General features: G+C 40.1%; 1 protein-coding gene across 4 annotated transcripts in view; it reads left to right on the top strand.

Moving 5' to 3' along the window:
• The window catches only part of Cdc27 (cell division cycle 27), a 75,148-nt gene that overhangs the window by 30,426 nt on the left and 26,271 nt on the right, over nucleotides 1-18,451 (top strand). For all 4 annotated transcript variants that reach the window (XM_070027692.1, XM_070027691.1, XM_070027694.1 and 1 more), the window contains exons 4-10: nucleotides 1,190-1,315; nucleotides 5,958-6,055; nucleotides 6,830-6,984; nucleotides 7,089-7,300; nucleotides 8,347-8,461; nucleotides 11,275-11,390; nucleotides 17,765-17,864. In XM_070027692.1, the coding sequence (XP_069883793.1) occupies nucleotides 1,190-1,315; nucleotides 5,958-6,055; nucleotides 6,830-6,984; nucleotides 7,089-7,300; nucleotides 8,347-8,461; nucleotides 11,275-11,390; nucleotides 17,765-17,864 (922 nt within the window). The remainder of the gene's footprint in view (nucleotides 1-1,189; nucleotides 1,316-5,957; nucleotides 6,056-6,829; nucleotides 6,985-7,088; nucleotides 7,301-8,346; nucleotides 8,462-11,274; nucleotides 11,391-17,764; nucleotides 17,865-18,451) is intronic.

Here is an 18,451-nt window from a genome sequence, read left to right as displayed (position 1 = left end):
CTACTCAGGAGGCTGAGATCTGAGGATCACAGTTCAAAGCCAGCCCAGGCAGCAAAGTCCATGAGACTCTTATCTCCAGTTAACCACAGAAAACCGGAAGTGACACTGTGGCTCAAGTTGTAAAGTGCTTGCCTTGAACTGAAGAGCTCAGGGACAGCAAGCATCAAGACCAAGTTCAAGCCCCACAACCGACAAAAAACAACTTCAGCTGGGAACATGGCTCAGTGGTAGAGTACCTGCCTGGCAAGAACAAAGCCCTGAGTAATGCAAAAGAAAGTGAACTTTATAAAACAAATCATTATAGACCCTAATAGACTAAAAATATAAATGAAATGAGGTGATTTTTTTTTTCATTTTGGGAACATTTGATTGCATGTTTGAAAATATTGAAAGAATAGTGGTAATAAAGCTTCATTCATAAAACTAAAACTGACAGGCCATTAGTATGCAAATTTTAATTGAAATATATTAATCTTGTTTAATTTCCTTATACCTAATTTAGGGAATTCTGTAAGGGCCACCATATCAGTATAGTGAATATGAATATGGAAAATAGGAATATTAACCATTGATATTTTTTCTTAGTATAATAATCTATTTCTTTTGACATTAGCTATAAATATACTGCTCAGGTCTGGGAAAGTGGCTCAGTGGTAGAGCGCTTGCCTTGCATGCTTGAGGCCCTGGGTTCGATTCCTCAATACCACATAAGCAGGGAAAAAAAAGCCAGAAGTGGCGCTATGGCTCAAGTGGTAGAGTGCTAGCCTTGAACTGAAGAGCTGAGGGACAGCGCCCAGACCCAGAGTTCAGGCCCCATGATCGGACCAAAAAAAATTTAATAAATAAATTAAAAAAAAACAAATATACTGCTCAGACTAGATTTTCTATTTTGGAAACTAAATTTTGCTGGAGGCATAGTTCTATGGTAAGAGTGCCTGCTTGGCTAAGCCAAGAGGCCCTGAGTTCAAAACCCCAGTACCAGCAGAAGCAAAATTTTAATGTATTTTTTAAAGCAAACTTAAAATTTAATATTATAAATTTCCAGCTTCCCAAATGATTGTAAGTACATGTTTACTATTTACTTTTTACTTTTCTGTTTCTCAAGTTAGACCTACACTGATAATGAAGATGTCCTCTTGGAATGGTTTTTATATTGATTTTGTTAAATCTATAAATTAATATCTTAAAGGCTTGCAGAAGGGGAACAGATCCTGTCTGGTGGAGTGTTTAATAAGCAGAAAAGCCATGATGATATTGTTACTGAGTTTGGTGATTCAGCTTGCTTTACCCTTTCATTGTTGGGACATGTATATTGGTAAGTAAGAATGACTCAAACTACTAGAAAAAATTTCCCTATGAGAATATTTTGTGATTGAAAACCCCTATGTTGTTCTGTGTTGTTAAATAAACTTTGCTAAAATGTATAAAATATTACACATAATAAAAAATCCTGAGTCTATGACCTTGTTAAATGTGGAAATGTTGATCTCATTTTTTTATTTTTCACTTGGTCATGATGATAAATAGCTATACCAGCATTAGCAATTAAGTGGACAGAATTTTAGTTTTGTTTTTTTTCTTTGTTTTTTTTTTTTAACCTTAAGTAAAGAGAGTGTCATGTGACTTGCTGAGGAAGACAGAGAAGAGTGTTTTCTCTAATACAGTGTCACTGCTACTTCCTAGGAAGAGATTTGAAAACAAGTTTTAGTAATAAAAAATGAACAGTTCTCAGCTGGGTGCCAATGGCTCATGCCTATAATCCTTGCTACTTAGGAGGCTAAGACCTGGAGAATCATGATTTGAAGCCAGCCTGGGCAGAAAAGTACATGAGACTCCATCTCCAATTAACAAGCAAAAAGCCAAACCGGAGGCATGACTCAAGTGGTAGAGCACCAGCAATGAGCAAGCATGCTGAGCTAGTATGAAGTCCTGAGGTCAAGCCCAGATGCCAGGGGAAAAAAAATAGTTGTCATCTACTATATCATGATTTTGAGGTGTGTCACTAGAAATTACAATAAAGTTGAAATAATCATTTTGCAAGTATTAAAATTAAAAAACTTTAAAGTCGGCAAAATTATCTCTGTAATAACATTGTTTTGTACTCTGATGACATACTTTGGGAGTTGGGGAGTACAAAGTAGAGACATAGAATACAAGAATTGTTCGTAACTGCTCTCATCTGTTGTACATTATGAGAAGCAATTGAGGACTACTTGTCTAAAGTAATAAGTAATAGGATAGCATGTTTATTTATTTTAAAATAAATTGAGGCTAGTTTTAGTAGTGGTTTCATTTCTTTCAAAAAACAGAAAAACTGTGGGCTGGGAAGGGGGCTCAGTGGTAGAGTGCTTGCATTGCATGCATGAGGCCCTGGGTTCGATGCCTCAGCACCACATCAGCAGAAAAAAAGCTGGAAGTGGTGCTGTAGCTCAAGTGGTAGAGTGCTAGCCTTGAGCTGAAGAGCTGAGGGATAGTGCCTAGGCCCAGAGCTCAGGCCCCATGACCGACCCCCCCAAAAATATACAAAAAAACAGGAAAACTTAGCCTATAATCCTAGCTGCTTACTTAGTACACTGAAATCTGAGGATTGTGATTTGAAGCCAACCCAGGCAGAAAAGTCAATGAGACTCTCTATCTCCAGTTAACCAGCAAAAGGCCAAATGTGAAGGGGTAGTATGACTCAAATAGAGTGCCAGCTTTGAGTAAAAGAGCCAGCAAAAAGAACTGATGCCCTAAATTCAAACCCTAGTATCAATACACATTAACAGACTTGAAAAATCTTATATAGAACAAATGAGCCAGCTGAATTTGGGGACCCATTTTCAGGTCTAATAGAAGTAAGTCTAGTCATTGATGCCCCTCTTCAGAACAGAAGGAATGATATCAATAGCCACACCTAAGAAAGAGGCTGTGTGTTTTTAATTTAGTTTTGATTCTACTTTTCCATTCATTCAAGAAACATTGAGATCCCATTCCCATTATTGACATTGTAAATATCTGGCACTAAGAGTATATAAAGATACATAGTTCTTAATTCAGAATCTCAAAGGTTTCTAATGGTGTGGAGCACCAGTAGCTTATGCCTCCTTTTCTGGAGGCTGAAATCTGAGGATCACAATTCAAAGCTAGCCCAGGCAGGAAAATCTGCAAGACTCATCTTCATTTAACCACCAAACTGCCAGAAGTGGAACTATGGCTCAAGTAATAGAGTACTAGCCTTGCACAAAAAGCTCAGGAGTTGAGTTCAAGCCCAGGCCCTGAGTTTAAGCCCCAGGACTCGCAAAAAAAGAAAAGAAAAAGAAAAAAAATAGGAAGAAATGGAGACAGACAGAAAGAAGAGAAATAGGAAGAAAGAAACTTGAGACCCTATTGAAAAATACCTAAGCCAAAAAGGGTGGGAGAAGGATGGCTCATACGGTAAAGTCTTAGCCTAGCAAGCTCTAGGCTATGGGTTCAAAGCCAGTACCACAAACAAAAGTCTCATCACTTTGCAAATGTCTCCCAAAAAAAACTAAAATAAAAAATTCAAGCCAGCACTGGTGACTCACACCTGCAATTCTAGCTAGTCAGGAGGCTGAGATCTGAGGATCACAGTTTGAAGCCAGCCTAGGCAGGAAAGTCCATGAGACTCTTATCTCCAATTAACCACCAGGAAACAGGAAGTGGTGCTGTGGATCAAGAGCAGAAGAACAAAAGAGTGCAGGGATAGCACCTGAGTTCAAGCCTCATGACTCACCCCCCCTACCCCCCCCCAAAATCAACATAAACTTAACCAAAAAAGGAAAGATAGAATAAAATTTAGTGAAACTGGAAGTAGAAAATAGTGAGGAAAAGAATCACTGAAACCACAAGTTGATTCTTTTGAAAATGTCAGTAAAATTAATAAAACACCAAAACTGACCAAAAACTGAAATGAGGACATGAATTACTTCATGAATGCAAAAAGGAGTATCACTACTTACCCGAAAGACATTAAATGGATCTGTATGCTGAAAACTCAGAACTCTATAAGTAGGATGATTCTTCAAAAACTATACAGTACCAAATTAATCTGATAATTAGTAACCTGTACTAAATAATACTGAGGTAATTAAAGAAATTTTAATTTATAGTTAGAATTCTTCCCTGGTCCTATACTGTCTGGCCCAGGGAGGAAAGAAAAAAAAGTAAGAAATAGTCCTTGGGCTGGGAAGGTGGCTCAGTGGTAGAGCGCTTGCCTTGCATACCTGAGGCCCTGGGTTCGATTCCTCAGCACCACATAAGCAAAAAGAAAAAAAGCCAGAAGTGGCGCTGTGGCTCAAGTGGTAGAGCACTAGCCTTGAGCTGAAGAGCTGAGGGACAGCGCCCAGGCCCAGAGTTCGGGCCCCATGACCGACCCAAAAAAAAAAAGAAGAAGAAGAAATAGTCCTCAACTACTGTTAAGGACAGCATCACCTGATTTAAAAAAAAAAAAAAAAAGTCTAGGCACTGGTACCTGGCTTGTGCTTACACCAGTTGCTTACACTTATAATCCTAGTTACTCAGAAGACTGAGATATGAGGAACAAGGGTCCAAAACAGCCCGGGAAGACAAATCTGTGAGATTCTTAGCTTCAGTTAACCAGCAAAAAGCCAGAAGTTATGTGTGGCTCAAGTAGTAGGCTTCCAGCCTTGATTAAAAAGCCAAGTAGCGGGCTAGGAAGGTGGCTTAGTGGTAAAGCGCTTGCCTTGCATGCATGAGGCCCTGGGTTCGATTCCTCAGCACCACATAAGCAGAAAAAAAAGCCGGAAGTGGCTCTGTGGCTCAAGTGGTAGAGCCCTAGCTTTGAGCTGAAGAGCTGAGGAACAGTGCCCAGGGCCCTACAACCGGACCAAAAAAAAAAAAAAAAAAAAAGCCAAGTATCCAGGCACCTGTGGCTGATGCCTGTAATCCTAGGTACTAAGGAGGCTGAAATCCAGCCCAGGCAGGAAAATCTATGATAAACCACCAGAAAACCGGAAGTGGCATTGTGACTCAAGCAGTAGAGCGCTAGCCTTGAGCTGAAGAGCTGAGGGACAGTGCGCAGGCCCAGAGCTCAAGCCCCGTGACCAACAAAAAAAAAAAAAGAAGAGGCCAAGCAAAGTACTCAAGGACAGTTGGGAATGTGGCTTAGTGGTAGAATGCTTGTCTAGCATGCATGAAGCCCTAGGTTAGGTTTGATTCCTCAGTACCACATAAACAGAAGTGGTACTGTGGCTCAAATGGTAGAGTGCTAGCCTTGTGCAAAAGAAGCTCAGGGACAGTGCTCTGGCCCTGAATTCAAGGCCCAGTACTAGCACTTACATGTATGCATGCATGCATGCGCATGTGCACACACGCACAATGACTGCTAGGTGTGGTTGGGTGTACCTGTAATCCCAACTACTGAGGAGGCTAAGGCAGGAAGATCTCCAGAGTTTGAGACCACCTTGGGAACTCTCGCTCTCGCACTCTCTCTTGTTCTCTCTCTGTCTCTGTCTCTGTCTCTGTCTCTGTCTCTGTCTGTCTGTCTGTCTGTCTGTCTGTCTGTCTCTCTCTCTCTCTCTCTCTCTCTCTCTCTCTCTCTCTCTCTCTCTCTCTCTCTGTATGTATGTCCCTGAGCTTTTTAGGGCAAGGCTAGTACTGTACCACTTTGAGCCATAGTGCCACTTCTAGTTTTCTAGTGGTTAATTGGAGATAAGAGTCTTATGGACTCTCCTGTCTGAGCTAGCATCTCCATCCTCAGATCTCAGCCTCCTGAGTAGCTAGTATTACAGGCATGAGCCAAGGCTACCAACCCCCAGCTCCTGAGCTCTATTTTGACATTTTGTCTCAATGGGGGGGAAAGGGAGATAATGATAGTTTAGGAAAGCATCAAAAAGCGTATTTTTAAAATTACCTAATTTTCTACACAAAAAGTTAATGCTATAGGAAATGTTTTGGGGTTTATAGCTTATTTAATCTATTGTTTCTCTCCACAGCAAGACAGATCGGCTTGCCAAAGGATCAGAATGTTACCAAAAGAGCCTTAGTTTAAATCCTTTCCTCTGGTCTCCCTTTGAATCCTTATGTGAAATAGGTAGGCTTATGGAGGTTGGGGAGGGATAATTCTCTCTTATCTCTTTCTCTTTTTTTTTTCCACTTAATTTTTGGAGACCCACACAATCATCTCTCTGCAAGTAAAATATTTTGCAAAGCAAAAGGCTGCCAAAATTAAAAACATGATTCAGGAATAATTGACTTCTTACTACTCTACCTCAAAGATTAACTTCACTGTTCTCTTGCATTTATTGAATCTACTTTGTACCCTAGAATGAAATGTATTATGTATGCAATTAGGCAAAAATACTTTATGAATAAGAAATTAACAGGATTTCTAAAGAAGTAATAGTGTGCCTCATATAGCAACTGTTAGATGAATAAGACCTAGACAACATATAATATCTTAGCTCATATATTCTAAAGGACCAAGTTTAAATGTGTACATACACAGAAGTGCTTCAGTCTTTACTGTATTTTTGCTTATTAACCCTGTAACCTTACCCACCTCGCTTGGGAAAAATACGATTGAGTTGCTTCATATTTTAAAACAAAACATTTTACCTATGATTTATTATATCTAAAACTAGTGTCCTTGCTATATAATTTCTCAAATTTACATCTTTTATCATAGGAGTTGACTGTATTAAAAGTTACTGGATAGGCTTTTAGGAAATAATTTTGATTAGCATAATCGGGTAGGAGAATTTAAAAACCTCACATAAGTCCTTATTTGCACTTAATTATTCATGCTTGAAATAAAGCTCATCCCTCAGATGTAAACATTATTGTTGTTTGTTTTGGGTCCTCACAGGTGAAAAACCAGATCCTGATCAAACATTTAAATTAACATCTATTCAGAACTTCAGCAACTGTCTACCCAACTCTTGTACTACACTAGTATCTAATCATAGTTTATCTCATAGACAGCCTGAGACAGTTCTTACTGAAACACCCCAGGACACAATTGTAAGTGTATCATACCCAATGCTCAGACTATTATGAAAACTAAAAAGAATTATCTGAGCCAAATAATGTATCACAAGTAATATAGTATAAATTTTCTGTTTCAGGAATTAAACAGACTGAATTTAGAATCTTCCAACTCAAAGTACTCCTTGAATACAGATTCCTCAGTGTCTTACATTGATTCAACTGTAATTTCACCAGATGCTGTCCCTCTTGGAACAGGCACTTCTATATTATCTAAACAGGTTCAAAATAAACCAAAAACTGGTCGAAGTTTATTAGGAGGACCAGCTGCTCTTAGCCCACTAACCCCAAGGTAAGTCAAACAAAAGTTACTTTAAATGTGTTACAATATTAAATGACCTTACAATTCATACTATTAGTAATATAATATGAATAGCAATGTCTCAAATCACTGTACAAAGGAGACATTCTTTTCAGAAAGTAAAAAGAAGTACAGCACATGTGATAAAAATTTCTAAAAAAAATTAATTTCTGGGGTAGGGATAGTACTGGGATTTTGAACTCAGGGCCTTATGTTTGTCAGGCAAGGACTCTACCAATGGAGCTACACTCAGCAGAACATTTAATATTAAATATTGGAGAAATTTTTAACTCTTAAATATGCCTTAGTGTATGGCAGTGTGTTCATTAAAACATGCTGTCTGTAGAGCTGTGCATCAAGTAGCAGTGAATACCTTGAATATTGACATGCTTTATGATATAATCATAGAAACATTGGGTTTTGTTAAGGTGATTTTTTTTTTCTGACACATGATTGGTTTTGACCTATCAATGGAAAATATTTTGCCAAAATTATTAGTATATTTGTGTATAAATACAGGAACCATTCCAGAGGATATACATCCAAAAGTATCAAGAAGTTACATGCTAGAATAGATTTGTGTGAATGATGTCTTGGGGCTACAGTTACTAAGATACCATGACCATGAAATGGCATCTTCAAAGACCATTGGATGATTGGTTATATCAGTTAAATTATTCAGTAATCAGTGATCTGTATAGATATGGTCTCCATATTTGTAAGTCCTATAGAGTCCAAGAATTTGAAGTAATTTGATCATTTGGATCTTAGCTTTCAAAGTCACTCTAATATATCTTCTAAGATCCATAATTGTTGCTCAGCTTCCTTGTTTGTTGTTCCTTGATTTTTAAAAATTTTGATTATGGTGGGTGGAGTAGTCAACATTCACAACTTATTTTTAATCTGCCCCTTAGAACATCAATGCCCCCAAGACTGATTTGCCATTCTCTTCCTTTTAGACCTTCTAATTTAAGTATACTGCTGCTTTATATATGCCTTGATGACTTTTTGACACCTTGATTTCAACCTCTTCTCAGTTTTGGGATTTTGCCATTAGAAACCCCAAGTCCTGGAGATGGATCCTATTTACAAAACTACACTAATACACCTTCTGTAATTGATGTGCCATCTACCGGAGCACCTACAAAAAAGGTATTTTTAATACAAGACACAGTTTTGATACTGTTTAAATAAACATAAAAGTCCAACCTAAAGGTACTTTCAGAGAGATCTTTCCATGTAACTCTTGCTTGAATATTTTTATTTTTAATTTTCCATTTTTGTTTGTTGAGGCAAGTCTAGGTTGCCCTTGAATTCAAAATCCTCTCTACTTCAGCCTCCCTAGTGCTGAGATTACAGGCATGAACCACTAAACCCACTTCTGAATTCCTTTTTTCCCCTGGTATTGGAGCTTGAACTTAGAGCCTCACTCTCACTAAGGATTTCTTGTTCAACTGACACTCTACCACTTCAGCCATGCCTCCAGCCTAATTTCCCTCTTTGTTAAATTAAGATTTGTGTATGTGTGTGCATGCATGTGTGCGTGTGCCAGTTCTGGGCTTGAATTCAGAGTCTTGCGCTTTTGCCTGGCTTTTTTGCTCAAGGTTGGAGCTCTACCACTTGAACTACATACATCTCCACTTACACATAATTATGTCTGCCATTATTTTTGTTTCCACTACTATATTTATATTGTTGTTTGGGGACTTGGGAGGTATTCTTTGTTTAGTTTTTTGCTTTTTTTTTTTTTTTTTGCTTTTTCAGTGCTAAGTTTCAAACCTAGAGCTTTGGGCATGCTAAGCATTTGCTCTGCCACTGAGATCTCCAGTGTATGCTTTGGGGGGTTTTTGTTTTTGTGCTAGGGCTTGAATTCAATGTTTCTCGCTCTTGCTTGGCTTTTCCCTTCTTAGCTGGCATTCTACCTCTTGAGCCACACCTCTTAATTCTAGCTATTTGCTGGTTAATTAGAAGTAAGAGTCTCACAGATTTTTCTGTGCAAGTCAGCTTCAAACTTAGATCCTCCTCTCTCAGGCTCCTAAGTAGCTCATATTATAGGCATAAGCCGATAGGGCCCAGCACTCAGCATATGTTTTTATAGTTACTACTAATGATTATAATGAAAAAATTGTTAAATTTGTGTAGATACTTGGGCTCAAACTCAGTGCTTTGGTGCTCTTAGTTTTTCACTCAAGTACTATCACTTGAGCCACAGCTCCACCTTTGGCTTTTTTGGGGGGTGGGGGGCAGTCATAGGGCTTGAACACTGAGCCTAGGCGCTGTCCCTGAGCTCTTGAATTCAAGGCAAGCCCACAGCGCCACTTCTGGATTTCTAGTGCTTAATTCGAGATAAGAGTCTCACGGCCTTTCTTGCACTTTCCTGCCCGAGCTGAGCTGGCTTTGAATTGTGGTCCTCAGATCTTAGCCTCCTGAGTATTTAGGATTACAGGCATGAGCCACCAGTACTCAGCACCCCCTAGCTTTTTTTCTGGTTAATCAGAGATGGTAGACTCAAGGGCTTTCCTGCCCTAGCTGGCTTTGATTCTCAGATCTCAGCCTCCTGAGTAGCTAGGATTACAGGCATGAGTTACCAGTGCTCCGCAGATTTTTTTTTTCTCAAGGAAAGAGAAAGCAATCCAAGATTAGAATTAAAGGCCAATATCCTTATAATTTGGAAAATGATCAGATTTTTTTAATTGTAAAACTTTTATTATCAGAGGAGTATAAAATTATAAATCATAAATTTAAATTAAATCATAATCTTTTTTTTTTTTTTTTTGTCGGTCATGGGGCTTGAACTCTGGGCCTGAAAGCTGTCCCTCAGCTTTTCAGCTCTATCACTTGAGCCACTACATCACTTCCAGTTTTCTGAGTGGTTTATTGGAGATAAGAGTCTCATAGACTTTTCTTGCCCCTGTTGGCTTTGAACCTGGATACTCAGATCTCAGCCTCCTGAATAGCTAGGATTATAGACGTGAGCCACTGGTGCCCAGCTAAATCATAATCTTGACATATAGTAGCAGTCTTAAAATTTTTAGAACTTGGGCTGGGAAAGTGGCTCAGTGGTAGAGCGCTTGCCTTGCATGCATGAGACCCTGAGTTCGATTTCTCAGCACCACATAAGCAGAAAATAAAAAAGCCGGAAGTGGTGCTATGGCTCAAGTGGTAGCGCGCTTGCCTTGAGCTGAAGAGCTGAGGGACAGCGCCCAGGCCCAGAGTTCAGGCCCCACAACCGGACCCCAAAAAAAAAAAATTGTAGAACTTAGCCCCAAAGATAGAAGGTACAGTAATAAATGGAGGATGGTCACAGTAAAAAAATAATAGCCTCTGGGAACTTTTTTTTTTTTTTTTTGGTCAGTCATGGGGCTTGAACTCTGCGTTTATTTAGGTGCTGTCCCTCAGCTCTTCAGCTCAAGGAGAGCGCTCTACGGCTTGAGCCACATCACCACTTCTGGCTTTCTCTGCTTATTGTGGTGCTGAGGAATCAAACCAAGGGCCTCATGCATGCAAGGCAAGCACCCCACCACTGAGCCACCTTCTCAGCCCAGCTTCTGGGAACTTCTAACCTTTCTTTCTTTCTTTTTTTATTATGAAAATACTGTACAGAGGAGTTACAATTACAATGGCAAGATAATGAGTACATTTCTTGTCAAGCATTGTTGCCTCCTCCTTTGTTTCCCCTTCCCATCTCTGCCCGCCCCACCCCCAAACCTTTCTTTTGAAACCAGAATGAAGGATGAAAGACAGCAGGGAAGTAAAAATACCCTAAAATTGAAATGTATAAGTAAGCTGATGTTCATATTGATATAATAACAATTAATAATAATAGCACAAATAATTGTTAATAGTTTATGTTTTGAGATGACAAGTATGTATTATAAACTCTAGTTGGGAAAATGTGTGTTTGAAGCATCATGGTGTCTTTTATCACTTCTGGTCTCAAACTTTTGACTTTCTGTGTTTTACAGTCTGTTGCCAGAATGGGCCAAACTGGAACAAAGTCTGTCTTCTCACAGAGTGGAAATAGTCGAGAGGTCACTCCAATTCTTGTTGCACAAACACAAAGTTCTGGCCCACAAACAAGGTATTTATTATGGCATTCTCAGTAGTCTTAATTTGCTTGCTGAAAGCTTGATTCTTTATATTTATTATAAAAAGGTGGTGTTGATAAGCTCAACAGTCCTAGAGTAATTTTGAATATGTAACATTTGAAATTTATAATGTACTGAAAAAGTTAGTATAGCTTTTAAGTGTATTTTATAGTGTAAATAAGACAGTAGTTAGCTAAAATAAATAGCTTTTAACCTGACTGTACTTGCCTTATGGATTTATTTAAACCAGATAATCTTAACTATTTCAAAATCATGTTCTTTTTGTGTGTGTGTGCTCACAGCTAGCACTCTACCACTTTAGCTACAGCTCCACTTCCAGCTTTTTGGTGGTTAGAGATAAGAGTCTTATGGACTTTCCCATCTAGGCTGGCTTTAAACCATGATCCTCAGATCTCAGCCTCCTGAGTAGCTAGGATTACAGATATGAACCACTGGCACCCAAGCTCAAAATAATGTTCTTATACATTTCTATACATTAAGTACAGACAGGTTTCATTTTCCTCTTCCCCATTATTCATGTCTATACACAGGTCATACAATAAACCTTCAAATATAGAAGTCATGTTGCAGTGGGGCGATGGTTGTACATGGGCAGGATTGTACTGGGGTTTAAATTCTGGGTCTCAAATTCTTGCTTGGCTTTTAGTCACTGGTTGCTGATTAGTTGGAGGTAAGAGTCTCAGGGACTTTTCTGCGCCAGTTGTCATTGAACCTTGATCATCAAATCTAAATTTTTTTGGTAGCCAGAATTACCAGCATAAACCACTGGCAACCAGCTGGGTTTTTTGGTAGTATTGAGGTGTGAACTTAGAGCCTTGTGTTTGCTAGCCAAGCACTGTACCACTTAAGCCAACCCTTTTTGCCTTTGTTTTTCTAATAGTATCTCATTTTTTCCTAGGCCTGCCTGGACCTCATTCCCTCTATTTATACTTTCTGCATATCTAGGATGACAGTTGCACAACATCACACCTAGCTTTTTCTGTTGAGATAAGAATCTCATGAACTTTTTGTCAGGGCTGGCCTTGATCTTCCCTATCTCTGATTAACATATAGCTAACGTTACAGATATGAGCTATGGTGCCCACCCAACTTAATTTAGCTCTGTTAAAGTCTTTGTCTAGAGCTGGGAAGGTGGCTCAGTGGTAGAGCGCTTGCCTTGCATGCATGAGGCCTTGGGTTCGATTCCCCAGCACCACATAAGCAAATAGAAAAAAGCTGGAAGTGGCGTTGTGGCTCAAGTGGTAGAGTGCTAGCCTTGAGCTGAAGAGCTAAAGGACAGCGCCCAGGCCCAGAGTTCAGGCCCCATGACTGGACCCCCCCCCCCAAAAAAAAAAGTCTTTGTCTATTAAATCTGTTACTGGGCTAGCACTCTACCACTTGAGCCACAGTGCCACTTCTGGTTTTTGCTGTGTATATGGTACTGAGGAATCGAACCCAGGCCTTCATGCATGCTAGCAAGCACTCTACCATTAAGTCACATTCCCAGCCCTGAGAATAGAATTCTTTTTTTTTTTTTTTTTTTGGTTGGTCGTGGGGCTTGAACTCTGGGCTTGGGTGCTATCCCTCAGCTCTTCAGCTCAAGGCGAGTACTCTACCGCTTGAGCCACAGTGCCACTTCTGGTTTTCTAGTGGTTTGTTGGAGATCAGTCATACAATTTTCACAGAGATACATTTCAGTGACAACATGAACTTTGTAAGCAAGCCACTTAAAAACAATTTCTATTCAACTTTGCAATACAACATGTTTCTGAAAATATACTTTCCTCATTTGTTTGGTTTGACTAAAGTGGGCAAGGAGACAGTCTTAGATGCTTATCATTAGGGTTAAGTATATCATTAAATGAACTTTAAAACTCCACTCATTGTGGCTAAAAAAGGAAAATTAAGAACATGATTGCATTCCTTTTTTTTTTTTTGGTCAGTCGTGGGACTTGAACTCTGGGCTTGGGCGCTGTCCCTGTGCTCTTCAGCTCAAGGCTAGTGCTTTACCACTTGAGCCACAGCACCACTTCCAGTTTTCTGGTGGATTATTGGAGATAAGAGTCTCACGGACTTTGCTGCCTGGGCTAGCTTTCAACCACAGTCCTCAGATCTTAGCCTCCTGTGTGGTTAGGATTACAGGCGTGAGCCACCATTACCCATCAAGATTGAATTTTCTCTTTTACATGATTACTATTTTTTGTTGGGTACCAGTTACTGCACATTTTGCATTGTTAAATACTCAGTTTTTAAAACATTTCTTTAGAATTTTTGTTTTCATTTTTATTTTTTACATGAGTGTGCACACATTGGTGATTGGGGGCTTGAACTCAGGGCCTGAGCACTGTCCCTTTATTGTTAAAGGCTAGCACTCTACCACTTGAGCTATAGCTCTACTTTTAAGTTTTATTTTACGATGTGTGTGTGTGTGTGTGTGTGTGTGTGTGTGTGTGTGTGTGTGTAAATTTTTATATACATATATATATATATATATATATATACGTGGAAACAATTTGATCTTTGCAGGTCTTCCTTTTCAAGTTTTACTAGATGGGACAGAGCAAGTTTGAACTAATTATGCCCCCTATTGAGAATAGTACCTTCTGATTACTAAATTGCCAGATTAGTATGAGGCTTCTTCCATGTACTTGTTGAAAGTATGTGCCATTCCTGGCCAGAGTTGTACTCTAAGAATTCTGCTTATTTCTTCTTAGTAGTTCTTTCCTCAGTTTTGACTAATTTTCTCACTATACTACTGTAATATAAGTCTCATGCTTAGCACAGACTCTACAGAATGGTCACAGTCCCCAACAAGAATTCTCTGGGGGCTGGGAAGGTGGCTCAGGGGTAGAGTGCTTGCCTTGCATGCATGAGGTCCTGGGTTCAATTCCTCAGCACCACATAAGAAAAAAAGAAAGAAAAAAGCCGGAAGTGGCGCTGTGGCTCAAGTGATAGAGCGCTAGCCTTGAGCTGAAGAGCTGAGGGACAGAGCCCAGGCCCAGAGTTTAGGCCCCACGACTGGACCCGACCCCCATTGCCCCCCCCCCCCGCCAAAAAAAAAGAATTCTCTGAACTGAGAACAGTTGTGGGTATAGTTCACTGGGCAACTTAATTATCTGACCAACTAGGTACAAATTTGAGGATTCCCACTAATTCCTCATGTTCACTAAAACTTGAGGAAAAACAGGGAAGTACTAGAAAAACTTACAGGACAGTATTTACACCAATCAGAATCTGGTAAAAGAATAGCTCCACAAAACAGGAGGTCTTGAGAAAATTCCAAACACAGGATATTTTGTGTCTTTCTTAAGAAATCAGGACCTGGGGCTGGGAAGGTGGCTCAGTGGTAGAGTGCTTGCCTTGTATGATGTGGCCCTGGGTTCGATTCCTCAGCACCACATAAGCAAAAAGAAAAAAGCCGGAAGTGGCGCTGTGGTTCAAGTGGTAGAGCGCTAGCCTTGAGCTGAAGAGCTGAGGGACAGAGCCCAGGCCCAGAGTTCAAGCCCCACGACCAGACCCCCCCCCCCAAAAAAAAGAAAGAAATCAGGACCTGTCACCCTCCCAGTACTTTAGTAGGAGAGATTTAAAATGAACTTTTCCCTTCAGAATTTTGATGGAGTCTTGGTTATGTAAAGAGTGATTGATAGAATCCTTGGGCACCTTAATGAACTCAGTCACCAGCCAATATGTACTTCATGGAGGAAGTCAGGCTGATGTTACATTGTTTAAAGACCCAACTAAGCACTCTACCACTTGAGCCACTTCCAGTTTTCTGGTGGTTAATTGGAGATAAGAGTCTCACAGACATTCCTGCCAGGGCTGGCTTTGAACTGTGATCCTCAGATCTCAGCCTCCTGAGTAGCTTGGATTACAGATGTGAGCCACCGGTGCCCAGCCACAATCTTTTATAAACTAGGAATTGAACACCAGGCTTCCACCCTCCTTTAGCTTCTCTCAAGGTTGGAGCTCTCCCAATTGAACCACATCTCTGATTTCCAGTTTTATAGTAGTTTATTAGGAATAAAGTCTTACAGACTTTGCTGGGCACTACTAGCTCATGTCTGTACTTCTAGCTACTCAGGAGGCTGAGATCTGAGGATTGAGGTTTGAAACCAGCTCAGGCAGGAAAGTCTGTGAGAGATGCTTATCTCCAGTTAACCACCAAAGGAAAAAAAAACTGGAAGTGGAGCTGTGACTTAAGTAGTAGAGCACGGGCCTTGAGTAGTAAAGCTCAAGGATAGTGTCCAAGCCCTGACTTAAAGCCCCAGACCCGGGGCTGGGAAGATGGCTCAGTGGTAGATCGCTTGCCTTGTATACCTGAGGCCCTGGGTTTGATTCCTCAGCACCACATAAGCAAAATGAAAAAAGCCAGAAGTGGCGCTATGGCTCAAGTGGTAGAGCTCTAGCCTTGAGCTGAAGAGCTGAGGGACAGTGCCCAGGCCCAGAGTTCAGGCCCCATAACCGGACCAAAAAAAAATAAAAAAAAAATAAAGCCCCAGACCCAGGACCAACACAAAACAAACAAACAACAAAAAAGAATCCCATGGATGTTTTAGCCCAGATATGCTTTGATGCTTAATCATAACCTCCTGAAAAACTAGGATTATAGGCATGAACCACTGGCTCCTGGGCTGCTTTCCTTTTTTTCTTTTTTCTTTTGTCCTTCCTGGGCCTTGAACTCAGGTCCTGAGCCACAGCGCCACTTCCAGTTTTCTGGTAGATAATTCGAGATCAAAGTTGCATGGACTTTCCTGCCTGGGCTGGCTTTGAACCTTGATCCTCAGATCTCAACCTCCTAAGTAGCTAGGATTACAGGCTTGAGCCACCAGTGCCCAGCTGAATTTTTTTTTTCTTGTTTTTTTTTTTTTTTGTTTTGTGTTTTTTTTTTTTGTCAGTCGTGGGGCCTGAACTCTGGGCTGGGTACTGTCTCTCAGCTCAAGGCTAGAGCTCTACCACCTGAGCCATAGTGCTACTTCAGGCTTTTTCTGCTTATGTGGTGCTGAGGAATCAAACCCAGGGCATCATGCATGCTAGGCAAGCACTCTACCACTGAGCCACCTTCCCAGCACTGATTCTTTTCTTTTTCTTTTTTTTGGGGGTCCGGTCATGGGCCTGAACTCTGGGTCTTCAGCTCAAGGCTAGCACTCTACCACTTGAGCCACTTTCCCAGCCCCCCTGGCTGAATTCTTTTTTTTTTTTTTTTTTGTCGGTCATTGGGCTTGAACTCTGGGCCTGGGTGCTGTCCTTCAGCTCTTCACCTCAAGGGGAACGCTCTACCTCTTGAGATACAGCACCACTTCCAGTTTTCTGGTGGTTTATTGGAGATAAGAGTCTCACAGACTTGCCTGCCCGGGCTGGCTTTGAACCGTGATCCTCAGATTTCAGCCTCCTGAGTAGCTAGGATTACAGGCGTGAGCCACCAGTGCCCAGCCTGGCTGAATTCTTATATCTTAAAGTTTGCCTTTAGAGCAAAAAATGTGTCCAAGTTATCATCAAAGTTCTCTTTTATCATCATAAAATAAAACTTAGATATAACTGTTTGACAGTTATTCTAGTATTTACTTGTTGACAAATACCTCCATTTAAAGGATTCATGCCCAATTATTTTTCCTTTTTCCCTAACATTTTGTAGTTGTTCATGAAGTCTAAATGTAATTGGTTTATACATGTGCTTGACCTACCCAGATTTTTGTTTTGTTTTATTTTTTGTCAGTTGTTGGGCTTGAACTCAGGGTCTTGGCACTGGTTTCTGAGCTTTTTCACTTGAGGCTTGTGCTCTATCACTTTGAGCCACAACACCATTTCCACTTTTTCTGGTGGTTAATTAGAGGTGGCTCAGTGGTAGAGTGCTTGCTTTGCATGCATGAGGCCCTGGGTTGGATTCCTCAGCACCATGTAAGCATAAAAAGCCAGAAGTGTCGCTATAGCTCAAGTGGTAGAGTGCTAGCCTTGAGCTAAAGAGCTGAGAGACAGTGCCCAGGCCCAGAGTTCAGGACCCACGACAAACAAACAAACAAAAAAAGAGTCTCATGGACTTTCCTGCCTAGGATGGCTTTGAACCATTGTCATATCTCAGCTCTCAGTAGCTAGGCTTACAGGCATGAGCCTCCAGCACCTGGCTGACCCAGATATTTTTTGTAGATTGTTTTAACTTTAAATAATAAAATTATCATTTTATAGTAAGGTAATTATTAAATGCTGGATTTTCATAGGACAGGAATAGACCAAACTTATCAACTGTATTTACATGATGAATCTATACTTTTTCATAAGGTAGAATTGAAACAATGGTCATAAATTAAATTATTAAGTTAATGGTCATAAACTAAATATAAAATAAATGTCTTCCTTTTTCATTTTTATTTAGTACAACACCTCAGGTATTGAGCCCCACTATTACATCTCCCCCAAATGCACTGCCTCGAAGAAGTTCACGACTTTTTACTAGTGACAGCTCTACAACCAAGGTAATTAAAACATTTCTGAATGTTATTACTTAATGCTTCCATTGCTAAAATTTCTGCTTATTGATGACATTATTTCTAATAAATAGAGCTTATTTTACAGTTTAAGTAATTTTTTTAATTTAGAGGAATATTTTATTTCTGTGAGCTTTCTTGGTCCTTTGCTTAAAATTTGGCATTCTTGAAATGGTAAAATTATAATCAAGCCAGGCACTGGTGGCTCACACCTGTAATCCTAGCTACTCAGGATGCTGAGATCTGAGGATCATAGTTCAAAGCCAGTACAGGCAGAAAAATGAGACTCTAATCTCCAGTTAACCCCTCAAAAAATGGACTTGGTGCTATGGCTCAAAGTTGTAGAGCAATAACCTTGAGCAAAAGAGCTCAGGGACAGTGGCCAGGCCCTGAGTTCAAGCCCTACAACCAACAACAACAATAAATAAATATATATAGAGAGAGAGTGTGTGTGTGTGTGTGTGTGTCAAATATCAGTAGCTATCAGAAGATAGGGCTAGGGAAGAATTGGTTATTCAACAGCACTAACATATTTCTTTGTGGTACAATAGTCCTTAATCTTAAGCATGATGGTT

The sequence above is a fragment of the Dipodomys merriami genome, unplaced genomic scaffold, assembly GCF_024711535.1.
Source record: "Dipodomys merriami isolate MVZ:Mamm:240054 unplaced genomic scaffold, mDipMer1.0.p SCAF_19, whole genome shotgun sequence".
In the NCBI taxonomy this organism is placed as follows: domain Eukaryota; kingdom Metazoa; phylum Chordata; class Mammalia; order Rodentia; family Heteromyidae; genus Dipodomys; species Dipodomys merriami.
The sequence above is the reverse complement of the archived record's forward strand: the minus strand, read 5'-3'. Positions and strand labels throughout refer to the sequence as shown.